The 25225-nt window shown below is 39.9% G+C and overlaps 1 protein-coding gene and 3 pseudogenes across 1 annotated transcript; 1 reads left to right on the top strand and 3 right to left on the bottom strand.

The window, feature by feature from the left end:
* Positions 1-6376: 6376 nt before the first annotated feature.
* Positions 6377-7745, bottom strand: LOC149178586 (isoamylase 2, chloroplastic pseudogene; annotated as a pseudogene).
* A 2617-nt stretch (positions 7746-10362) lies between these two features.
* On the bottom strand, positions 10363-10716 carry LOC149178585 (protein DJ-1 homolog D pseudogene; annotated as a pseudogene).
* Positions 10717-11206: 490 nt separating this feature from the next.
* Positions 11207-12599, bottom strand: LOC149178584 (isoamylase 2, chloroplastic pseudogene; annotated as a pseudogene).
* Positions 12600-23494: 10895 nt separating this feature from the next.
* On the top strand, positions 23495-24241 carry LOC149178583 (uncharacterized). The gene has a single exon (XM_089422153.1). It carries the CDS (start codon positions 23495-23497, stop codon positions 24239-24241), a length of 747 nt encoding a protein of 248 aa, XP_089278279.1.
* Positions 24242-25225: the final 984 nt, after the last annotated feature.

Here is a 25225-nt window from a genome sequence, read left to right as displayed (position 1 = left end):
AACTCTACCATATGAAAAGGGAGGCCTATCCATTAAAATTCCAAGCCTCTCCAATCGAGCTTTAGGTTTCAAATTGATTTGGAGAATTCTCTCATGCAAAGTATCGTGGTGGGTGGAGGCCATAAAAAGGAAATATCTCAGAGGTTCGAACTCTCATATTCTCTCTGAACCAATAGTTGACAGACCCTGCACCCAGGTTTGGAGACTTATTAAAAAAGTCCTACCTCAATTTAGAGAAAATGCTTCCAAACTCCCTGGAAATGGAAAGGACACTAATATTTGGTCAGATAGAATTATGGGATCTAAGCCGAGAAACCTCCTCCCAGCCTTTCGACCTCTGCAGATATGGATGGAAGACAGGAATTTAACAACCTTTTGACATATCAATCTGGAACCAAAACAACTGGCAAGACTGGAAGGACCTGCAAACCCCCATTGATCTCAGAGATCTTTGGCTCAATCTCAAGCTCTCTCTCTCTGGTTCCGCGCCTATCAATATTGGGATTGAAGACAGGTATATTTGGGACTCCAGTGGAGGGACTTTCACGGTAAAAGAAGGATACAAAACCCTGCAAGACACAACTCATACTATAAATTGGAATCTCTATACAACTGTCTGGAAATCAGAGTGCCTTCCAAAGGTTAAACATTTCAACTGGACTCTCCTTAAAGGTAAGATCCTCACAGCTGAGAACCTAAGGAGAAGAGGAATCCTGGGGCCATCAATATGTTGCTTCTGTCGTGCAGAGGAGGAAAACATTCAGCACACCTTCTTACTCTGTCCCTTCGCCCAAAGCTGTTGGAAGCAGGTGACAAGCCCCATGGGAATCCGTGAAAGTTTTGATCAGATCTCCACTCTTCAGAAAAATTGGGAAAAATGTTATCCCTTCCCCAGGAAAGGCAAACACAACATCAACAGAATGTGGAAATGTATTCCAGCCACTCTTTGCTGGCATCTCTAGCTAGCTAGGAATAACTACGTCTTCAATAATAAAAAGCCCATCATGACTAGTATCCTTGCTAAAACATTTGCCAGCATCTCTGAAACTATTAGCACAATTTTCATAGCCCTCCCAAATCAGTCAAGCTGGCATCAAGAAGAGAGGGATTGGTACAACAAATTCAGCTTCAGTCACACCAAAACCCAATACCCCCAAGCAAAAGCACGCAAGAAAATGATGCACTGGAAACTCAGAGGATCCAAGGAAGAGGTAAACCAGTGGATTCTCGATCAGAAGCGCCCTACACTCCATTTTGATGGCGCCTCCAAGAATAACCCAGGGAAAGCTGGAGCTGGGGGCATCATAAAAGATCACAATGGGAAAACTATTCTAAGCTATGAATGGGGTCTGGGGAAAGCCTCCAACAACGTGGCTGAAGCGTATAGTCTCCTTCTCGGCACCACAATTCTGAATAGAATGGGAATAAGGAATGCAATCATTCTTGGGGACTCGGCTATTGTCATCGCTGCCATGGTCTCAGGAACAGAGTTTAGCAAAGCAGTCCTCAACAATATAAAGATCAGGATTCATGACAATCTCAGAACTATGGGAGAAATCACCTTCAAGCATGTCTTAAGAGAAAATAATCCTGAAGCGGATATTTTTGCCACCAAGACTGTCAGCCGACAAAGAGGCCAAATCAGAGAAAACGAGCGAATATATGTTAAGGCAATCCCATAATAGAATCAGCTGTCAGACAACTCTTCTGAACAACACCACCAGTATACGCTTGAAAGCAGGTCTTTTCAGCCGTCACACTCTCCTCCACTTTCACTATCTCTCCTTTGCCAAGCCAATTCCATTCTGCTCCATCGTGAACAGTGCAACTCCGCCTTACCATCACACACTCTGGACTGCCCCATCGATCCGATCTCCTCATGTCTCCCGTGACCCCTTCTCTTGGAATCCTGGCAAATTTCCCCCTATAATCCATATCGACTACATCAAGGATCTTATGCATGATCCGGATCCTGCCCAAATCCAAGAAAATATCCCGATCTCCCATCATGCCCAGCCTCCCTCGATGCTTTATATCGCCCCTCCTCTCCTCGCTCGACTCAGCATGCCTTCGATCTTTCAGAAGCCGATTAGAGATGCAGTGAGATCAGAGAAGCCCCTAGAAGCTCTCAGCAGCAGAAGCAGCCAGCGGTCTTGCTCCCCCAAGCATCCTCCGTCTCACATTTGGATCCAGCAGCCCAGCAACAAGCGAGGCAGCCCCCAAAGCAACTTCGAAGAGCGCTCTCCTTTTACTGTACTCAGGTATAAATTGTGTTATTTACAGGCTCTTTTATTGCTGACCCTCTTCTCCCTCAAGGTTGTCTTCCTAGCAATGGCAGAGAACTTAGAGAACAGAAGGCAGAATGAGACTCAGGAGGGCCAAGAGCAGCCGGAGAACCCGCTGGACCGTGTGCTGGGCAACAACACTTGCACCCTTTGCAAACAACACTGTTTCATGATTGCAAGGTTCATTAAGCATTTTAATGAACTTAAAGAAGACTTCCAGGCAGACAGCCGGTCCAAGAGGAAAAAACTCGAAAAGCAAAGAGCCGAGATCGAGAGCCTTAAAGAGAAATGTAATCATATGGAGGAGGCCTTATCCCACATCAAGAACATCACACAGAGCATGCAAGCTGAGGCATCAACCAAAGCAAGCATCAAAAAGGAACCTCAGGTCGAAGACTCGGTCAACCAGTTCTGGTAATCAGCCATATGTCCAGCAAATTTTGTCTTCTCGCTGGTCTCTTTGTTCGGCAATACAGCCGCTACTTATTTCAATTTATCCTTTTCAAGTTTAATTTCAAGAAGTCAGGGTCTGCGCACCCATTTTGGACTTCCTTTCTTCTACTTTCGCCAATCTATGTAACAGCACTTGCTATAAGCAGTTTTTTTATAATATAAAAGTATCCGACAGTGTTAAAAAAAAAAATTCCAATAATTTTTACGAAGGAATTGATAAAAGATTATGAGGATATCAAGAGCAATACATTATTTAATCAATTGGCAAATCTTTGACAAGAAATTCCAATTATAGAGCACGTTCAAGAATTCCAAAATTTGAGTCTTGAGGTAAAGAACATTTTAAAGGATAATTTGTTAGACCTCTTGATGGGAATTTTAAAGGAAAGCATCCAACATGATGTGTGCACCTTTGAACATAAATAGCTAGAGCATGCTTTCAATCTAGCAAGAAAAAGTTGAAAGTAAAAATATGTCTACTAGAAAATTGGTCATCAACAACTATAGAGAACATCATGCTCCCTCTCCTATCCTCACTCAATCAACAAGTTTGACACCTAAGTCAATCGGTGAAAGAAAAGAAAAGGGATTGTATTTAATTTGTGACAAGCAGTAAAGTAAGGGGCATAGAACTGGTGAGAATAAATTATTCACAGACTCTGAAGAGGAAGAAGATCAAGAATTGGAAGTGTCACAAGATCTAGAGCTAAAAGAGACTACTCCAACAATATCATATTATGCATTGGTGGGCATCAATACTCCACAAACCTTGAAGATAGAAGGACATATATATATATATATATATATATATATATATATATATATATATATATATATATATATATATATATATATATATATATATAAGGTAATTATGTTTATTGACTTTGGTAGTTCCCAATTTAACTTCATCAATTAAAAATTATTAAAATTTCTCAATTGTTTTGTATATATGGAACCACAGTTTCAAATAATGATTACAGATGGAGATACCATAAATTTTTAAGGGGAGAACCATAATTTTCAACTAAATATGGGGCAATATTTTTGGGGTAGTCCCATGATTGGAATATAAATGGGTGGTATTGATGTTGTATTAGGGATCCAATGGTCACAACAATAGGGAAAAGTGGCCTTTCATTCTCAATATCTCTTCACAATATTTACCTCATAAGGCAAGGAAATTTATCGTAGATGTATCTAAGGGAAACTATCTAAAGTGTTGAGCTCTGATAGAAGAAAACACTACTAAAAAATGGGCACTAGGGTGTAATTGCATAATTATGCTCATTAAATGTTCAAATGTCAATATCAACTATGTTAAGGGATCTCCATAAAGTTATTAACAATCATTCCAAGGTTTTTGGAGTAATGCCTGAGGGTCTTCCACTTGTACAAGATCATGGCCATGTTATTCATTTGCAGCATGGAAGTGTAAGAGGAATAAATGAAGAAGGGAAAGTCATATTAAAAGTAGAAACAATTCTTCAAACAATGTTAAGAAGTTGAGTAATCCAACAAGTATGGACTATGTTAGCGCTTGAGATTTCACCCTAGGCTGAGGAAGGTAAACCTTCAACGCAACATCAAACCATTACACCTCGTAGCTAGCCCTACGAGGAAGGAGAAGGCTCTCTCCGGTCAGACTCAAGGTTTTTTCTCAATGGGGTGAGCTGACCAATTAGGATCAAAGATATTAGGCTAGTAAACTGATGAGGAGGGTTGATTTAAAGTTTTTGGGGTTTTTAATGACGGGGTTTTTCTGGGTTGCATGGGCAAAATCACAGCTTGAACAGAGAAATATAATGACTACACAGATTATCAACTGAGGCAAGGTAGGCAAGCAATTTAACACCAAATCTAGATTTTAAATGGGATGGCGAGACTGGTGAGGAGCTAAGGAGGGCAAACAATACTTTGAATCCTCCTTAAACAGAAGAAGACATTGAATATGAGCAAATTTATAGGAGGAGCATACAATACTATGAATTCCTACCTAAGCACTTCATTTGCTCAATTAGATATGATCATGAGATGAATGAAACATAACAGTTTACATATGAGACAAAGGGAAAACTTATGCTAAATTAACATACCACATGAATCTCAGAAATTAGAGCTGTGAAATTTTCATTAAAAATCCCTGCAGAAAACTGTACATCGAAAGCTCTGTTCCAGCACTCACCACTCAGATAAAACTTCCCTCTCTAACTCTCTCCCTTTTTTAATTACAAATGATTATTTTTATAAACTATTCTAAAACAAAAACAACAGATCGACCCCACCATCAGGGCGCTGTTTGAACTGCAATTACAAAAAATTAGAAAGGAGCGTTCATCTATTCTAAAATAAAACAGCATCTCCCTAAAAATCCTACGATGGCCGACACATGGAATAACAGCTGGAGCGCAGCTACCTTTAAATCACTAACTGAGGTCTTGAAATAGGAAATCGGTTCCTGAAGATCAGCGCATACATATCCAGCCATTCATAATTGCCACTATTCATCCGCATAATCGCCTTTGCTTGCCTAACCGCTTCAGTGTGAGGACCCAGAATAGACTAAGTAATTCGATTTCTGTGCTGGGATAATTATTCTCCCTCAAAATATCATGACAAGTGTTTCTGTTGAAGGCAGGTTCCCGTTTTAAAAATGCAAAGATTTGCATGCAGTCGACATCCCGGGAGAAGAAGATAACTCCTTAAAATGAGGCAATTGGGTATACTAGAAAAGCTTGTAGTCTTCAGAAGCTTCTAATGATTTCCAGCTTTAGCATGAGAATTTCTGCAGTTCATGCCATACACACAAAGTGGATATCTGATATATGTTATCACAGAATATTTGGAGAAATCTCCCCTCCCAACTTAAGTAAAATGGCGTATTTATAGGTTCCGGCTCTGACCATTCACCGCCAGAAAGCAATGTATCAAGCTTTACAGCTGGATACGCAGTACATGTTTTCTCTTTCAATATACCTGCACCAGCAAGAATCAATTGCCCACGACAGATAGAAGCAATGGGCTTGTTTGAATCAGAAGACCGCTTGACCAATTTAAGAACAGATTCATTTAGAGCTAGGTACTCGGATGCCCTTCCTCCAGGAACTATCAACCCATCATACATGCTTGCATCAATGTCATCGAAAGATGCTGTCGAAATAAAATAGTGGCCTGGATAATATTCATTTTTAGGAACACGGTTAAGATATGCAATAGATGAACCATCTGAGGCAAAGGGAGGATAACAAAAACATCGAACAAAAATCCTTTTCTAGGCCTCAAATAATGAAACGCAATTGACCGAGAATTTCCAGAACCGACCACTAGAGACTGTTTTGAAACCTATGCTAACTTCGCCTGCAACCATATATTCCATAAATTCATAGCGGTCCCCATGGATCGCAGAACTGCAACTTGCAACAAACTTCAACAGATTTAGAAAAAGCCCGCAATGATGTCTTAGTTTTGTTTTTTGTTTTTAGGCAATTGTGATGACAAACCACTCAACCTGTCTGCTAGAGTAGAGGTAATGCTGCCCGAATGAAATTTATCCTGAGACTCAAGCAATATTCCATGACAAAGACATAGAAGGTTGCGCAAGACATGTAATCCATATTATTTACAGTTCCGTCCAAAAACCAAACTGTCTATTGATTGTCTTCATCCTTTGACAACAGAATCCACAGATCAATTTCATTCTTTAGTTGAACGAGCTTCAAACAGAACACAGCTATGGGGCTGCATTTGGTAAGTGAAAAAGCTTATTCCCAACATATCAGTAGCTGTCCCTTCCATTGAGAAAATTTCTGGAAATGGAAGACTTGTATCAACCAAACGGTGCCATAACATTCCATCAGGAAGTTGAGGCAGGGTAGCACTGACTGACGCTTGCTGAGAGTTGAAAGCAATGTACAAATCACCTAGAGTTGATCTGGATTAGGTCCATGCCAGTTCAGATTTTCAATCTTCGCAAAAGTTTTACGTTGAAGCAAATCTTTTCGACGGGTGCGGAAGGAACTAAGAAATCCAATAAACTGAATAGTGTGAACAGCAAATTCAGTTTTCAGAGCATCCCAATTAAAGGGTTTCCTGTCATTTAAATGCATTGATCCTCCCTTTGTCTGTCCATATTCATCTCCCATGTTTAGCACAGGCACTCCAAGTGATATGAATAGAACGAAAAGGAAATTTCGAATCTGTTTCAATCGTGTTTCCAGAGCCAGATGATTGTTCGTGCCACCTTCTTCACCACAGTTCCAACTTAATTCTGTTGAATATGTTGCAGAACTGAAGCTTACTAGGTCGACCAGAGATAATCCAACTTTATGGGTAATAAAGTTTGAAGGAAAAACTAGGACCTCGGCCATCAGTAAAAAGATCTCCACTGCCACAAAGCCTGGTTGAAAAGTTGCTTAATTGACCTTTGTCGTTTTGTAGAAATCTTATAATATCATCATGGAACCTGATATTTAGCTCTGCCCACTTCTTCCAATGTGGAAATTGGATTTCCTTGCACGATGCCATAATTGGCAAGCATGGATCTGCAATAATTTTAACCCTAGAAAGAACAGGATCAAAGGCAATGGCCTCTATCAATGGGGTTCGACTTAAGATTTCCTCATGTGGCCCTCTCATTAGAGATGAAGAATTGCAAAAGCAAAAACCATCAATATGGTACTCATTTACCCAATGGCGTAGACTGTCTAAGATCATATTTTGTGCTACTGGGTGGTTGCAGTTGAATAGATTGTCAGTTTCAGCAACAACAACCTCATTGTTTTCACCGAGTACGTAATATGATGAGTTATCAATTCCACGGAATGACAATGTTTCAGGTTCTGCATCACCCTTTTCAGCAGTCTGTGTGTAAACGACCTCCAGTATTACCTTGATGCCAATTTTATGACATGCTTTAACCATTTGCCTAAGGGAACTGCTCGCTGAAATGCCATCTCCCAATGGTCCATAGCAATCCATGAGTGCCACTGTAGAGAACCTCTGTGCCATGATAGTTGAAACCATATGAAGATAAAACTTGACCAAATTCATCAACATTTGAGTCTGATGTATGCTTTGCTTTCTTTTGTATGTGCAGGGATATAAGCTTGAAGTCACTGCTGCCTTTTGGATCGCTGAAGAACAAATTACATAATCTAGAGCTGGAGAATAAATTACATAATCTAGAACAACATATTAATGATTTCTTCTTCAAAACAGTGTTTTGAAGAAGAATCAATCTCTGACATGAGACGGAGTCTAACATTGGCTCCATTTGGGATGGCAGCTGCAGCTTCCTGGAGGTGCCAAGAACCGCAGAACTTTGGGAGAGCAGACAGTGCCTCCATCCATTGGGCAATGGAGTCATCATCAACACAACTCTTGACTTATTTTCAAACTGAAACTGAACTCAAACAATCTTCAAGCAAACTAAAACAAGATGCTGCCCTTATGGCTGCTTATTTATTTACAAAACCTACTCTAATCTGCTGTATAAACAAGAGATATGGTAATGCTAAAATGCCATATTAACCATTCGAGTAAACCTGAGAATGACGTAGCCCGAGAATGCTTCCGCCAAGACATAGATGCAGTTTCTGGCAGCCCTTCATGCACGTACTGAGCCTGGTCGCGGAAAAGACAGTCTGATCTGTCAATGAAACTGAAAAACATGTCCATATATGCCGCAATAGGATCACGGAAGCCGGACTCTGTTGGCTGCCCCAACTCTGTGATGCATACTTCCAGCTGCACATTGTCAATGTATACCTCTATAGGCAAGTCTGTCATTTCTTGTTGTGAAGGAGGAAGGATTTCCAAGAACTTTTTAGGGTCTTGGAAATCATAAGACTGGATCTGCTCATCGAGACACTGAATCTCGTTTTCAACTCTTTCAACAACCAACTCACAAAATCTAGTTTTGCCTTCAAGATGAAGCTTCAGAGATTTCAAACATTGAAGGAAAATACTGAAAAATTCTTCATTAATTTCAATATCTACTAACCACTCTCTAACTGCGTTTAGAGCTTCACAAATTGCAGGGTCTGCCACATACCCTACCATTGCATGAACGGATCAGCAAGCATTGGAATGTCTGGATCGAGTTGGAGTCGCCAGGTGAATGGTTCAGCCTGCATATGTATCTGACTGCTGTCCACCATCAGCATCAGATCTGAAATTGATACATGTACTGGGGTAAAATTCAAATGAAGTGCTATATTCACAAGCTCACGGAGATTGACTGAAGCATCGTTTATCTACTAACGCTGATGTGAAACAAGAGCGTTTTCGAAGGCTACTTGGCGTAACTTCAGGCTCCGTCTAAGACTTATGAGACAAACACATCAACCCATAATCAAGTTTGTTCTCCCCAGTATGGTCGCAAATATGTTAGCGCTTGAGATTTCACCCTAGGCTGAGGAAGGTAAACCTTCAAGGCAACATCAAACCATTACACCTCGTAGCTAGCCCTACGAGGAAGGAGAAGGCTCTCTCCGGTCAGACTCAAGGTTTTTTCTCAATGGGGTGAGCTGACCAATTAGGATCAAAGATATTAGGCTAGTAAACTGATGAGGATGGTTGATTTAAAGTTTTTGGGGTTTTTAATGACGGGTTTTTTCTGGGCTGCATGGGCAAAATCACAGCTTGAACAGAGAAATATAATGACTACAGAGATTATCAACTGAGGCAAGGTAGGCAAGCAATTTAACACCAAATCTAGATTTTAAATGGGATGGCGAGACTGGTGAGGAGCCAAGGAGGGCAAACAATACTTTGAATCCTCCTTAAACAGAAGAAAACATTGAATATGAGCAAATTTATAGGAGGAGCATACAATACTATGAATTCCTACCTAAGCACTTCATTTGCTCAATTAGATATGATCATGAGGTGAATGAAACATAACAGTTTACATATGAGACAAAGGGAAAACTTATGCTAAATTAACATACCACATGAATCTCAGAAATTAGAGCTGTGAAATTTTCATTAAAAATCCCTGCAGAAAACTGTACATCGAAAGCTCTGTTCCAGCACTCACCACTCAGATAAAACTTCCCTCTCTAACTCTCTCCCTTTTTTAATTACAAATGATTATTTTTATAAACTATTCTAAAACAAAAACAACAGATCGACCCCACCATCAGGGCGCTGTTTGAACTGCAATTACAAAAAATTAGAAAGGAGCGTTCATCTATTCTAAAATAAAACAGCATCTCCCTAAAAATCCTACGATGGCCGACACATGGAATAACAGCTGGAGAGCAGCTACCTTTAAATCACTAACTGAGGTCTTGAAATGGGAAATCGGTTCCTGAAGATCAGCGCATACATATCCAGCCATTCATAATTGCCACTATTCATCCGCATAATCGCCTTTGCTTGCCTAACCGCTTCAGTGTGAGGACCCAGAATAGACTAAGTAATTCGATTTCTGTGCTGGGATAATTATTCTCCCTCAAAATATCATGACAAGTGTTTCTGTTGAAGGCATGTTCCCGTTTTAAAAATGCAAAGATTTGCATGCAGTCGACATCCCGGGAAAAGAAGATAACTCCTTAAAATGAGGCAATTGGGTATACTAGAAAAGCTTGTAGTCTTTAGAAGCTTCTAATGATTTCCAGCTTTAGCATGAGAATTTCTGCAGTTCATGCCATACACACAAAGTGGATATCTGATATATGTTATCACAGAATATTTGGAGAAATCTCCCCTCCCAACTTAAGTAAAATGGCGTATTTATAGGTTCCGGCTCTGACCATTCACCGCCAGAAAGCAATGTATCAAGCTTTACAGCTGAATACGCAGTACATGTTTTCTCTTTCAGTATACCTGCACCAGCAAGAATCAATTGCCCACGACAGATAGAAGCAATGGGCTTGTTTGAATCAGAAGACCGCTTGACCAATTTAAGAATAGATTCATTTAGAGCTAGGTACTCGGATGCCCTTCCTCCAGGAACTATCAACCCATCATACATGCTGACATCAATGTCATCGAAAGATGCTGTCGAAATAAAATAGTGGCCTGGATAATATTCATTTTTAGGAACACGGTTAAGATATGCAATAGGTGAACCATCTGAGGCAAAGGGAGGATAACAAAAACATCGAACAAAAATCCTTTTCTAGGCCTCAAATAATGAAACGCAATTGACTGAGAATTTCCAGAACTGACCACTAGAGACTGTTTTGAAACCTATGCTAACTTCGCCTGCAACCATATATTCCATAAATGCATAGCGGTCCCCATGGATCGCAGAACTGCAACTTGCAACAAACTTCAACAGATTTAGAAAAAGCCCGCAATGATGTCTTAGTTTTGTTTTTTGTTTTTAGGCAATTGTGATGACAAACCACTCAACCTGTCTGCTAGAGTAGAGGTAATGCTGCCCGAATGAAATTTATCCTGAGACTCAAGCAATATTCCATGACAAAGACATAGAAGGCTGCGCAAGACATGTAATCCATATTATTTACAGTTCCGTACAAAAACCAAACTGTCTATTGATTGTCTTCATCCTTTGACAACAGAATCCACAGATCAATTTCATTCTTTAGTTGAACGAGCTTCAAACAGAACACAGCTATGGGGCTGCATTTGGTAAGTGAAAAAGCTTATTCCCAACATATCAGTAGCTGTCCCTTCCATTGAGAAAGTTTCTGGAAATGGAAGACTTGTATCAACCAAACGGTGCCATAACATTCCATCAGGAAGTTGAGGCAGGGTAGCACTGACTGACGCTTGCTGAGAGTTGAAAGCAATGTACAAATCACCTAGAGTTGATCTGGATTAGGTCCATGCCAGTTCAGATTTTCAATCTTCGCAAAAGTTTTACGTTGAAGCAAATCTTTTCGACGGGTGCGGAAGGAACTAAGAAATCCAATAAACTGAATAGTGTGAACAGCAAATTCAGTTTTCAGAGCATCCCAATTAAAGGGTTTCCTGTCATTTAAATGCATTGATTCTCCCTTTGTCTGTCCATATTAATCTCCCATGTTTAGCACAGGCACTCCAAGTGATATGAATAGAACGAAAAGGAAATTTCGAATCTGTTTCAATCGTGTTTCCAGAGCCAGATGATTGTTCGTGCCACCTTCTTCACCACAGTTCCAACTTAATTCTGTTGAATATGTTGCAGAACTGAAGCTTACTAGGTCGACCAGAGATAATCCAACGTTATGGGTAATAAAGTTTGAAGGAAAACCTAGGACCTCGGCCATCAGTAAAAAGATCTCCACTGCCACAAAGCCTGGTTGAAAAGTTGCTTAATTGACCTTTGTCGTTTCTTAGAAATCTTCTAATATCATCATGGAACCTGATATTTAGCTCTGCCCACTTCTTCCAATGTGGAAATTGGATTTCCTTGCACGATGCCATAATTGGCAAGCATGGATCTGCAATAATTTTAACCCTAGAAAGAACAGGATCAAAGGCAATGGCCTCTATCAATGGGGGTCGACTTAAGATTTCCTCATGTGGCCCTCTCATTAGAGATGAAGAATTGCAAAAGCAAAAACCATCAATATGGTACTCATTTACCCAATGGCGCAGACTGTCTAAGATCATATTTTGTGCTACTGGGTGGTTGCAGTTGAATAGATTGTCAGTTTCAGCAACAACAACCTCATTGTTTTCACCGAGTACGTAATATGATGAGTTATCAATTCCACGGAATGACAATGTTTCAGGTTCTGCATCACCCTTTTCAGCAGTCTGTGTGTAAACGACCTCCAGTATTACCTTGATGCCAATTTTATGACATGCTTTAACCATTTGCCTAAGGGAACTGCTCGCTGAAATGCCATCTCCCAATGGTCCATAGCAATCCATGAGTGCCACTGTAGAGAACCTCTGTGCCATGATAGTTGAAACCATATGAAGATAAAACTTGACCAAATTCATCAACATTTGAGTCTGATGTATGATTTGCTTTCTTTTGTTTGTGCAGGGATATAAGCTTGAAGTCACTGCTGCCTTTTGGATCGCTGAAGAACAAATTACATAATCTAGAGCTGGAGAATAAATTACATAATCTAGAACAACATATTAATGATTTCTTCTTCAAAACAGAGTTTTGAAGAAGAATCAATCTCTGACATGAGACGGAGTCTAACAGACTACATCATCAAACAACATAACCTACTAGTGGAAAAGGTGACATGGGAAGATGACTTATTCATGTAGAATCACTAACAACTAGTCAAGTTTCAAGGGAACACTTGTTTGAAGGGGAGGGGCATGCTAAGCACTATATAATCCCAAATTTAAAACTAAAACCTATTATTAAACCCTAGATATTGATTTATTATGTTTTTATTGTTAAGTTGTTATGCCGATTAGAACATTTTATAATCCCATTTTATTAAAAATGTACCATTTGTCTCACACACACACACATACACACTAAGGTTAACTAGTCTTAAGATAATCAAATATTGTCTTCTACATTGTATTCATTATATTCATTGTAAAAGGAGGTCTCCTATAATTATTGGTTTCTTATCATTTTAATGGTGCAAGGTTCAAAATAAATCACCTCTTTGTGCAATTTCTACCCACCACCATCATGGGTGGATTCTCTAAGTTTTGTCCACTAGGCTACCTTTGTCTAGTATAGGTGAGAGAATCTCAGATTGCAATTGTCAACCACTAATCTGAAATCCCTACGAAGAGTTTGAAGACTCAAGGAGGTCTGCCAGATCGTAGGTATAAGCCTTACCTCGTTTATGGGTTTCTTCTCACCATTGGATTTTTACATTGGGTTGTGGAGGATTTAAAGTTCATTAAGAGACAATTTCTAAGTTTAAGATGAAAAATCAGTAAAGGGGATTGTTTAGATGCCTACCCCCAAAATCATAACTTAATCTACGAAATTTCTTTTGCGACCCCACAAAGTGGGGAAAATAGTTAGTAAATTTAGAGTTTCTTTTAAGATGATATTTGATTTGGAAGGATAGCCCAAACCCATTTACTTAGGGTGTGATGAATGTCAACTTCTTAAGCATCATATTCGACTTTTTGATTCCTCCATATCACTCTAAGTGCAAGGGAAAGAGAAGACTTCATCATTGAGGATCTAAAGGATATTTTTTGGTGTGTGAGTTTGGTGTTTGCAAGTTGGCATGTTCCAATTACAAATGCTATGAAGTTATAAATTGTGGATACTTGATGGGCCTTACTTTGACCAACTAATTAATCTATGCAATATTGTTCCTTGCAAAAAAGAAAGTGTGTGTGTGTGTGTATGGTGATGCTTACTTGCTTTTCTTTAGTCTATATGGTATTTCTAATAATTCTAGGGGAGGTGAAAATGGTTTTGATTCCTTTATGATTTCCTCATACCATTGTGAGTGCAACGGGAAAAGCATGACTGGAAAAGGAATTTCACTTCTAGTCCCAAACTAATAATTTAAATCTGCAATGCGAGTATTGAGCCATCCACATGGAAAAAAATTAATTGGTTCTTGTTCAATGGTTTAATCTACTCCAAGAGCCCAAATAACATGAAAATTATCGATGAGAAATGGAATACTATTATTGGATTCCTCATTCCTAAAAATAAAGGAAATAATTCTATAAAATTTATATAAAGGATCAACCGCACAGATTATTCTATGGAAATTATGCAATTCTACCAGTCCATAAACAAAGAGATGCAGGATCCTCGTGTCTATTTCTCTTATAGTCATGCAAATTATATACAAAACGAATAAACACAAATTCCATCTTTAAAAAACAAAATTAAGGTGGTTGAGGGTTGTTGGAAAGGCCTAGTATGGCTAAGAAGAAAATCAGAGAAAGAAAAAGAGTCGAACTATCAACAAAGAGGGGAAAGAAGCCAATGGAGCTGCCAAAAAACTATAGTTTGGAATTGGTAGCATGAGTGTCCTAAATTCCTCTTCTTGTGCAAGAGTTGAAACCTACACAAAGTAACAATCAAGAGTTAGCATGAAAAATTGACTAATAACAACAAACTTACTAGATTTTACCATGAGATAATTAAAAAAACAAATGAAAACACAATGAACACGAAGAGTAATGGGAAGTAACATTATTTTTGTTGACGATTGATTGAAGTGGAAATGGTCCACAAATGAGGCACTATAAAGAATGGATTGAGAAATGTTATCACTCTCCTATCCTTTGAAGGGATGTCCTCTCCCTCTTGTGCTTGTTGTCTCTCCCATTGCAAGAAGCTTTCCGAGACTTTCAATTGTGTAAGCAATTCCCTTTTTTTTCCTAGGAAAAAATAGTAATTTTATTAATGAAAAAAAATACATTTTGCATATGTTGAGGTGCATTACATCGACAAATCCATGACTGTTGATCAAAGGTTCAAATAAAAACAAACTAATGTACAAATGGAGAGAAAATTCATGTTTTTCTCCCTTTATTTTTCTCTACCTTGCGCCACTCCCCTTGTGGCAGCAACGAAGAAACAAGTGCAAGCTGATTTCCAAATTCAGGCCTTGTATTGTCCTTGTCAAAATCTAAGGTGTCTGAAGTATGTAGGCATTTGGATCCATTGGTATCCATTGCATCTGGAAGCTTATCTAGAGATGACAGTGGTACAATAGGATCATGTGGGTTATTCTCCTATAATTCTGGTTCTTTGGTTGTCTGATTGTTCTCCTTGGGTGTGGGTTCTTCCTCTGCTTCTTCCCCCTCCTCTTCCGACTCATGTGGGGGAAATTTCCATTCTTTAGGTTGTTTCCCAATATTCTTCTTTCTTCGGGTGTCTTTCTTAGCTTCAGGGCATGTATTTTGTAGGTGTCTTATTTGCTGACAGATTCTACATCTAAAGGCTGTGTTTTCATAATCTAATATCTGTGTCCAGTTTCGTTGTCTATGAATCAGTTGTATGCGATCTGCTAAGCCTTTGTTGAGGTCTAATTCCACACAAATTCGTGTGAATGTGAAGACTCTTTCCTCCAATATTTGTGTGTCTATTTTGATGTATCTCCCAATGATGTTCCCAATACTAGCAAGGACTTGGTTGTCCCAGAAATGTAGAGGGAGGTTGTGTAAACGAACCCATACCAGCATCCTCGAAATGACCATAGTATTTACATCAAATTCCTGAAACCAAGGAGTGATGAATAGGCCCGTCAATCCCCAGAACCATGGTCCTTCCTGTAGGATAATGTCTCTTGCATCCGATGAAGGGAATTTGACAATGAAGAACCCCTTGGAGCAGAGGTGAATCTCACAATGTACAGTCCAGTTAGTGAAAATCCAATGAAAAAGCTCTGTAGGTTTTGGCCAGAAATAGTTGAATCGACATATAATGGCTTGTGATTCAAATGAAGCACAATGCTCATCTATTTCTGGAATGTCTATATCTAGTTCTGGAGTATAATTCAGTTGCTCAACAATATATGGATTGGGATCATTACCTGCTTGCTTTGATGGTGTTGTAGCTATGATTTTTCCTTGTAGGATATTCTTGAAGGAAAGACCTCCATTTATTTGCTTCTGTTTTGATTCTGTGTTTTTTGATGAACTTCTCCCAATCCCTCCTCCTGCATTTTTAATTTTACTAGAGGCCGCAACGCCACCACGCAGTCTCAGGTTGAGTATTATAGATGAATCATATATGATATTGTAGTCCATCAGGGTCTAGTGATCCTGCAATGTTCTGCCCCCAAAGATCAAATGTTGTAATGCAACAGGATATCCATAAATTTGTGAGATGGTTTGCATCAGATGCATCACACTGTCTCATGCGGATACCTAAACTAATAAAGACTTCCCTGAAGGGGTTTTATAAAAAATTGAAAGCGAAGTGATTTAACCAAATGCAAGGGATCAATATCCGGCATGCAATCGCTTGGTCGTTCTGCTTTAGGTGATCTACATTGCAATGATGTCTGTCTGGTCTGATGGTTGAATGGATTCGTATCAGGGGCCATCCCCACAATACCCAGTTGTAGCAGATGCTCAGGTCTGTCTTTGGAAAGCGAATATATGTGTGGATCTCCAAGTACAGTGGGCTTTTGTCCTTTTTTAATTCAGAGCCTATTGCCTCTATGCCCGACTGTCCCAACACAATTATATGGTTATCCTGCTTTGTGCCTTCAAGCAAGCTCGTTTATTGTATACCCCCAGCCTCCATTCCAATGTCAGCTAGCTGGTGGTACTGTAAATATGAAAATATCGAAGGGTTTCTATTCATGATCACTCTATCCAGAGCGATTATGTTGAGACAACAGAGGAGTACCAGTATGCTGTTTTGGTGCGGTGAATAGTCATGGTCCATAGTAATCCTAGTTGTCGTCGCCTTTCTCATTTGCTCTAAATCCTTCTGCAAGGGTCCTGTCATCCAAATCCTATGATTGTTTGCATTGGTAGCACCAAGGATGATGGCTGCTACAAGGTCATGTTCTCCTTCTTCTGGATGCTTCGGGTACCCTGCATTCTGGTATCTAGGATGCCCCCCCATCAAAGGCGACATAGCAAATGCCCAACCAAAGTTTACTACCCTCCAGATGTGAGGTGCCACAACTCTGTTGTCATCATACATGCCCTCCTTGGGCTTGTCCATAGCCATTGATCCCAAGCCCACAAACCCCGCTGTTATAGACATTTTTGGGCACTGCAACCCCAATCATATATGTCCATAAACCAATGGCTCCTAAGTCCCTAAATGTGTTGTTTCACACCCTAAAATAACAAGGTCAGCTGATTACATCATCTCCCAGAAGTTCTCCATGAAAAACTACTCAGAACTGGTCAAAACTGGATCATTTCACTTGCTCCATGGCCAGGGTGCGATGCATCCCACCTAAATGCACTCGGGAGGTGCGATGCATGTTGAAAAGCCCTTCTATGGGGTGCGATGGACGAGAGTAGACAAATGGCGGAAGCAGTTTGCTAAGTGGATGATCTTGGAATCTTCTAGAAACTTCCCCAGGACACTTGTCTCTCTGAATTCGCCCAGGGATGAGTAAGAGATCATCAATCTCCAAGTGGAATCAAGAACTATCAGAGAGAAGACACTAATAAAAAACCCAGAGCTGACTCACACCTCTGCAAATATCTATATATAGATCTCTCATCCCAGAGATCCACAGGTTGGAGGCTGAAATTTTGTATCTTGTAAGGAAATGCTGCTAGTTTCTTAGTGCAATATCATAGTGTTGGGTGATCTAAGCTTGTCATGAGGTGAAGAAGGGATTCTTACTGAGAGGATGATGCTGGGTCAGAACAATTGGTTGTAATTCTCTTGGCTCTTTCTTGATTATCAATAAAGCTATTCAAGTTTTCCTCCATACACTTGTGTGATTGATGTTTTATGCATTTGTGTGGTTAATATACATCTGATCCTATATTGCTTATGATAATAGATCTATGTTCTCGTATAGTGTTATGCTACTTTAATTCTATAGGTACTCTGTGAAGCTGGGTACACAAGAAAGCAAGTAGAAAAGGACTATCAGAAGAGAGAGGAATCAAGCAAGGAACCAAGTGCAAGACAGAGGTTGGTCTCCTTTATTCTTCTCTCATCTATCTCTTGTAAAGGAAAACGAAAGTAGTTTTAGTTTGTTTGTTTCTAAGGTAGCTACCAGCCTTAGTGGGATTAGCAGTTCTGCATAGACACTATTCTTGGTAACACCCTCCTGTGAAACCCTAGCACATGTGCCCTCTAGTTTTATCCTAGCTCTCCTCATATTTCCAAGATTGATTGTATGACAATGTATTTATCTTATGTGTCAAAAAACTTACTAGATTTTACCATAACAAAAGCTAAAAAATAGAGGAAAGCACAATGGACACAAAAAGCAATGGGAAGCAACACTATTTTTGTTGGTGATTGATTGGAGTGGAAATGGTCTATAAAAGAGGCCCTAAGGAGAACAGATTGATTAGGGTGAGACCTATCCTATCCTCTAAAGGAATGACCTATCCTTCTTTTGATTTCTCTATTTCCTTTTGAAAATAATCTTTCCAAGACACTCAATGGTGAAAGATTTCATTTTCACAATGGTCATACGATCAAGCTTGGAAATATGGGGGAATTCCAACTAGATTTTGGTAGCATGACAATGTATTTCTTCTCTTTGTTGAATTAGTCCCCCAAATCAAGTATTTATATATTTTTCCCAAGCTCTTATGGCATTTGCCTCATTGAATGAGGATGTTTGTTCATTCACATTTGAAATGAATGCGATGGAGGCTTGGAGGCTCTATGTATCCCTCCATAAATTTCCTTGAGCCCTTAAGCTTTCCATTTGCAAGTTGTACATACCACATTCCTGATCTGATGAGATTTTCCACACTTTTCAATGCATATATGTCATGTCTATGGATTTGCATGATTGTTGAAGAAAAAGTCTTGGGGATCATGCAAAATTTGAAATGTGAATTTGCAAAGATGGTGAAAAACCCAATTTGTAAAGTTAATCACCCACTTTTTGATATGCAAAGTAATAACCTCAGGAAGCCTTTATTTTGATAGATTTATGACATTTCTTTACAATCACTTGTAATGCTTTGTGAGCGTTTTTTTATAACATCGGGCTTGTTCATACAACAAAATATATCCCCTCTAATGAACCTTGCAACATCTTATTACACTCTAGGTTGGTACACATACCTTTGAAAGTTGGAAACTATCTTCCCAACATCAAAATGCACTATAACCTCAGAGGTGTGAGCCTCTCTAATCAGCGATAGTTGCACACTTTTAGGAACACAAAGCTTGTCTGGCCCCTAGATTAACCCATTATGGAGATGATAGTTAATTGTGTTGTCATAAAAATCTACATGAATTTACACCTCCTTAAAGTACTCATCTTCTATCCATGCCTCTCAATATGCATCATGGATGAAAGGATACATGTGCATGAGAGTTCCCAAAGCAATAATATTCTATGTGGGTGGATTTTAAAGCATTCCAACCAACTTGGTGTCTTTCCCTTATTACTAGATGAAACTGTTTTAAGAATCCCATCCTTTTTAATGTATTATTGTTGTAACTTACTCTTGGCCTACAAGTATTGAAGAAATTGGTGACCTATGTGGATGATGGTCTCCTTTTCCGTTAGATAGTGTTTCCACTTTTTGATAGCTTGTACCATGACATAGATCTCCTTATCATGGAAGTGTAGCTAATAACTTCCCCATGAAATAATTCATAATGGTAACATACATGCCTTCTTCCCTAGATCAAGACTACTCCCATGGAATACCCACTCATATATGTCTCCACTTCAAAGGGTTGCTGCAATTTTGGTAACACAAGAACTGGTGCTTGGATGATTTTTCTTTCCAACCCATCAAATGCCTACTTTTCACCATTAGATATTCTTGCCACTCATTATGGTGTAGATAAGTTATGAATTTCCTCAATTACTATGCCGCCCCAACAAAATTCCTAACTTTAGATACATTTGTAGGCACCAACCACTTCATGATGTCCTCCATCTTCCCAAGATCTATTTGAAACTCCCCCCAAGTAATCACATAACCTAAATACACAAAATATTGTTGTGAAAGCTCACCTTTCTTGAGATTTGCTAGTAGTTGACGTTACTTTAAAGTCTCTAGGAGCTACATCAAATATGAAATGTGTATAGCGCTGTAAACTAGGATATCATCCAAATAAACTATAACAAATGAATCTAGATATGAGTGCATTACATAATTCATTAGTTTCACTATAGATATTTTCAATAAAAAATTTTATCATGAAAAATATATGCCTTGTGGAACTGAGGGTCCCTAAATGGTCATAACATTAGTTCCAAATAAATTAGCTTGGTATTTTTGTTATAACTTGTTTTCTAAGACTTTTCATATTGTGAAATTTTTAGAGATCTTAATAGACATACAAAAGTACCTCAAATGAAAATTTTAGAGTTATATTTGAAGAATTAGGCATGAGGCTATAACTTTGTTGTTGGAAAGAAGCAAAAAATTAGCAAGTTTTGGGACAATTACTGTAACTTGGAACATCAAATTCTGGTCATACCTATGAAATTGTAGAGAATACATATCGAAGTATTATAAAATATTATAAAACAAAATTTTAGATTTATAAGGGCTCAAATCTCATTGATATATCAAGACACAAGTTTATTCATTTAAATGTTCTCTAAATTAACTTTTTTAAGATATGTAACTTAAAAGTGACATGGATATGATTAGATCCAATATTTTGTGTGTGTGTGTGTTTATGATTGAAAGTTATGATGAATAGAGGTACTATTACTATCCTCCAACATGCCTAAAAAAAAACTACTACACCAATTAAACCTCCTGAAAATTCATCCAGGGTTCATGAAGAAAGTGAAGACTTAGAATTTAGGTTCTCCTAATTAAAGAAGGAAGTAAATGAAATGAATGGTAATATGTTGAAAAAGGTGTATTTATGAGGGTCTCAAGAAAACCTTAAAAGAGAAATTATGGGTGAAATTGAAAATAAAATGTATAAACATATTGAAGAAATACAAAAATTCATTGGGGAAGAAATAACAAAATTACAAACCATTCTATTACAAGATCTCCCCAGATCATCCATCCACATAGAATAGGTACATGCTACCAAAATTATGCCAAAAAATCTCAAAGATTCCTTCCTCTTGATGATAAGTTTTTGGATCTTCGGGAAGTTTCTTCTAGTCGAAAATGGGGTTAGGGTTTCGAGGCTGTTTCTGTTCATAGGCTTTAGGGATAGTAACTTGTCTCTACCATCAACCCCCATAACTGTCATACCTCTCTACGACTCCTGTAACCTTCATCTCAACTTTTTACAGGCTCTGTCATCCAATTAGGCGTTTTCCCTTGGACGGTTTATGTCCTTCTCACCGACATTCCCTGTTTTTCTTGCATCGAACCTGCAGGTAGCTATCAGCCAACCAGATTGACAGTTATGGAAGATCTTCTTGATTATTCCGCAGACCAGGACCACTGCGGATGGTTTTTTCACTTTTGACCATGAACTCTCTGAGGAAGTAGAAGCCCTCCCCTCCATTTATCGATCTCGTATTCCTTCCATCTCGCTTCCTGAAGACGCATCTGAAATCCAGGAGTTCACCTACCACCCCATCTCACCACATTCCTTGGCTTTTGTTGAGCCTTCACATCGTTCAGGTGAGAAAACCCTAGGGGTGGTATCTGGTTCGCATCCCTCTTTGGTCGGTTTGAACAAACCCTTGGAAGTCCACCATTTGGATAATGTATCACAGGCATGCACCACATCTGCACCATTGGTCTCAGTGGCTCCACCACTTGGCAATTTCACAGGCATCGGCTCCATTCCTGGTTTTTTCGACTCCATCCCGATGAAGAATACATCTGTGGCTAGGGTTGCTGCTTCTCCAGCGGTTGCACATCCTATTGGGGTTTCTAAAGTTTCAGGCAACCAAAACAGAGGGGCTTCTAAAAGAAAACGGTGCCTACAACTCCGGAGCAACGAGATTTTCCTCAAGCTATTAGAGGACACACCGCTACTTTAATCTATGGACTCGGCGGAGAAAGTACTTGTGGGACGAGTTCGCGGTAGGCACTACAGTGTGGAGAGGCTACAGAAATGGACGGTGGAGATTTGGGGCCATCATATGAAGGACCCCCCTAGAGTACAAACATTTGTCAAGGGATGGTTTGCGTTGCGGTTCAACTGCTTGGCCCATACCAACTGGGTTCTCTCTACTATTTGGCATATCGACCAAGCCCCTGTTCTTCTCCGGCGATGGACGCCAATGTTTGATCCTGAGCTTGAAAGGGTTGATGCTGGGCCAATCTGGGTATGACTCCTGGGGCTACCCTTTCATTTTTGGATGGAAGATATCTTCAAGCGAATTGAGGATGCTATTGGAACATACCTCACTTTTGACGCCTCCTTTCAGACTACAGGGCGTATGGCATTTGCCAAGATCCTGGTGCATCTAGACCTCTCTGAAGGATTACTGGAGCACATAAACATTCAATGGAGGAATGCTACAAGGTGACAGATTTTGGATTATGAGGGCGTCCCCTTCAAATGCAGGCAATGCCATAAAGTGGGGCATCTCTTCAAGGATTTCCCCCTTAATGGTGGGAAGCTCTGGAAGACTACTAGACAAGAACCATTGGAGCAGGAGGCACAGGTTCATGAGGAACCAGTACTGGAGGAACAACCACGAGTTTCTGAGGAACAAACTAGGAATACAACATCCTCTATTGAGAGGATGGTTTCATAGTCTAGCACTGAGGTAATGGCTTCGACGCCTACACAGTCCACCCAAAAGAAGCAAGGCAGACCTCCTCATCTTCCTCCTCCCCCGCCTCATGATCAGTCCATGGCGGCCTCCGGAGACTCCAATACATCGGGTAAGAATTTCACTCATTTTGTACCCTCTCATTGCTTCTCAAATATTCATGATATCTTATTATCTGGACTTTCTTTGGGTTCAGGTTCGACAATTTCCTTGGCTTCCATTGCTCAGATCAATTGTGATATTGCACCCCCTCGCCCTACCATCTCTCTCATTCCCCCCTCCCTGTCGTTCCCCCCCCCCCACCTCCGGCACCCTCAGCCTCCACGCCTGTTCCTCTTGCATCTGGGTATCTCACTCATTCAAAGGCTAAGAAACAGGTGTTGGACCATGTCGGACTCAACATTATCCCCTCCCCTCCCCCTCCTAAGCTTCATCGAGGTTGACCCTCTTCTCTCACTATTGCACAATCACAGGGGGATGATGAAATTGCATTGGGTAAACAATCCACTATTCCTAGGTCCTTAGAGCCAGAGAAACCCCCTCCGAACCCCCGCCATGAAGATTTTATCCTTCAATTGTAGAGGGCTTGCTAGGCCTGAGAAAAAACTAGCACTTCGTAGGTTAATCTGCACCGACTCGCTGGACCTCATCTTTTTACAGGAAACCCTCGGTCTTGTTGTTGATATTACTCTCTCACTTGAGCGTATGCTACCTGGGTGGAAATTTACTGGTCTGTATTCCCATGGTCGATCTGGGGGACTAGCCTCGAGATACAATTCGCATTCTATCAAGTTACTCAATTTTTGGGGAGGGGCCAGACATATTGGTGCGGATATTCATTCTGCCGACCTGGGAATGTCATTTAGAATCTTCAACATATATGGGCCATGCCATAACAGGCCTGAATTTTGGGAACATCTCCTAGGTTCGGATTTGTTTTCTGTTGATCATCTAATACTTGGAGGAGATTTCAATTTCTCCATAGGACACTCAGAGTCCTGGGGCCATCGTGCTCAGAGAGATTCTCTCTCAGATTTTTTCTCTGCCACTCTGGATTTTCATCACCTGATCGACATTCCTTCTGCCAAGATTCAAGCCACCTGGAGAAATAATCAGACTGGGGAGAATGGGTTGGCTAGACGACTGGACCGCTTCTTAGTCAAAGAAAATGTTCTGGATTTAGGACTACACATCAGACAATGGGTCGGATCTGGGGGGATCTCTGACCATCTGCCTATTTACATGGAAATTGATGGAGGCAGAGAAAAGCCTAAGGGACCATATAAATTCTGCTCTACCTGACTCAAGGAAGCCACTTATATCAACATGGTTACTGAATACTAGAAAGAAAATCCTCCCGGGGAAAGGGAAAATTTCACTGTGGGCTTTATTAATAACCTCACAGAGCTGAAGAAATTGTCAAAAAAATGGGCACATCATAAAAGAACCCAGGATGAACTCACTCTGCAACAAATTGAACTTGAGCTGGCAGATTTTGAAAATGATCTGGGTGGATTGTACATTTCAGCTGAACATAAGGAGAAGATCACATCCCTTTACACTGCTCGAAGGAAAATTCTTAAGGACAAGGAAGAAGTCTGGAAGCTGAGAAGCAAGGCTATTTGGATGCTGGAAAGGGATTCAAATATCAAATTCTATCATAAGTTCACCAATGGGAGGAAGGTGATTAATACTATATGGCAGCTACAGGATGAACAGGGACAGATTTCTAACACTTTCCCTCAACCACCTCTCATTTCAAAAGAGCATACAGTGCCCCCCAAGACGCAAATTTGGCCAAGATCATTAGAGTTGCCCAACATTTCCCATGATATGTGGAGCATGAAGAGGGCATTGATCTGATGAAAGAGATCACTCTAGAGGAGCTGAAGGCCACATTTAAAGGGTTTAAAAAGGACAAGAGCCCTGGACCAGATGCTTGGACTATTGAGTTCTACCTGGCTTTTTTTGACATCATAGGTGCAGATCTGCTGCATGTAATTGAGGGCTTCAGATCGAGTGGACATTTGGAGGCATCCATCACCTCTACATTTATTGCTCTTATTCCTAAAACTGATAATCCATCCTCCTTTGACGAATATCGCCCTATATCTCTCCGCAACTACTTATACAAGATCATCGCCAAAATTATAGCAAACCGGTTGTGGCCCATACTATCCAATCACATTTCACCTGAACAATTTGCCTTCCTCCAAGACAGGAAGATTCATGAGGCTATTGGCATTGCCTAGGAAGTTTTACATACTCTCCACACCAAAAAATGCA

Source organism: Pinus tabuliformis, chromosome 4_1 (assembly GCF_031772625.1).
Source record: "Pinus tabuliformis cultivar Carrire ecotype Pingquan chromosome 4_1, CPIR1, whole genome shotgun sequence".
Taxonomy (NCBI): domain Eukaryota; kingdom Viridiplantae; phylum Streptophyta; class Pinopsida; order Pinales; family Pinaceae; genus Pinus; species Pinus tabuliformis.
The sequence above is the reverse complement of the archived record's forward strand: the minus strand, read 5'-3'. Positions and strand labels throughout refer to the sequence as shown.

What these genes read in the sequence shown, in the direction of transcription:
- LOC149178583 (XM_089422153.1), top strand. Translation starts at nt 23,495, where the DNA reads ATGAAGATTTTATCCTTCAATTGTAGAGGGCTTGCTAGGCCTGAGAAA.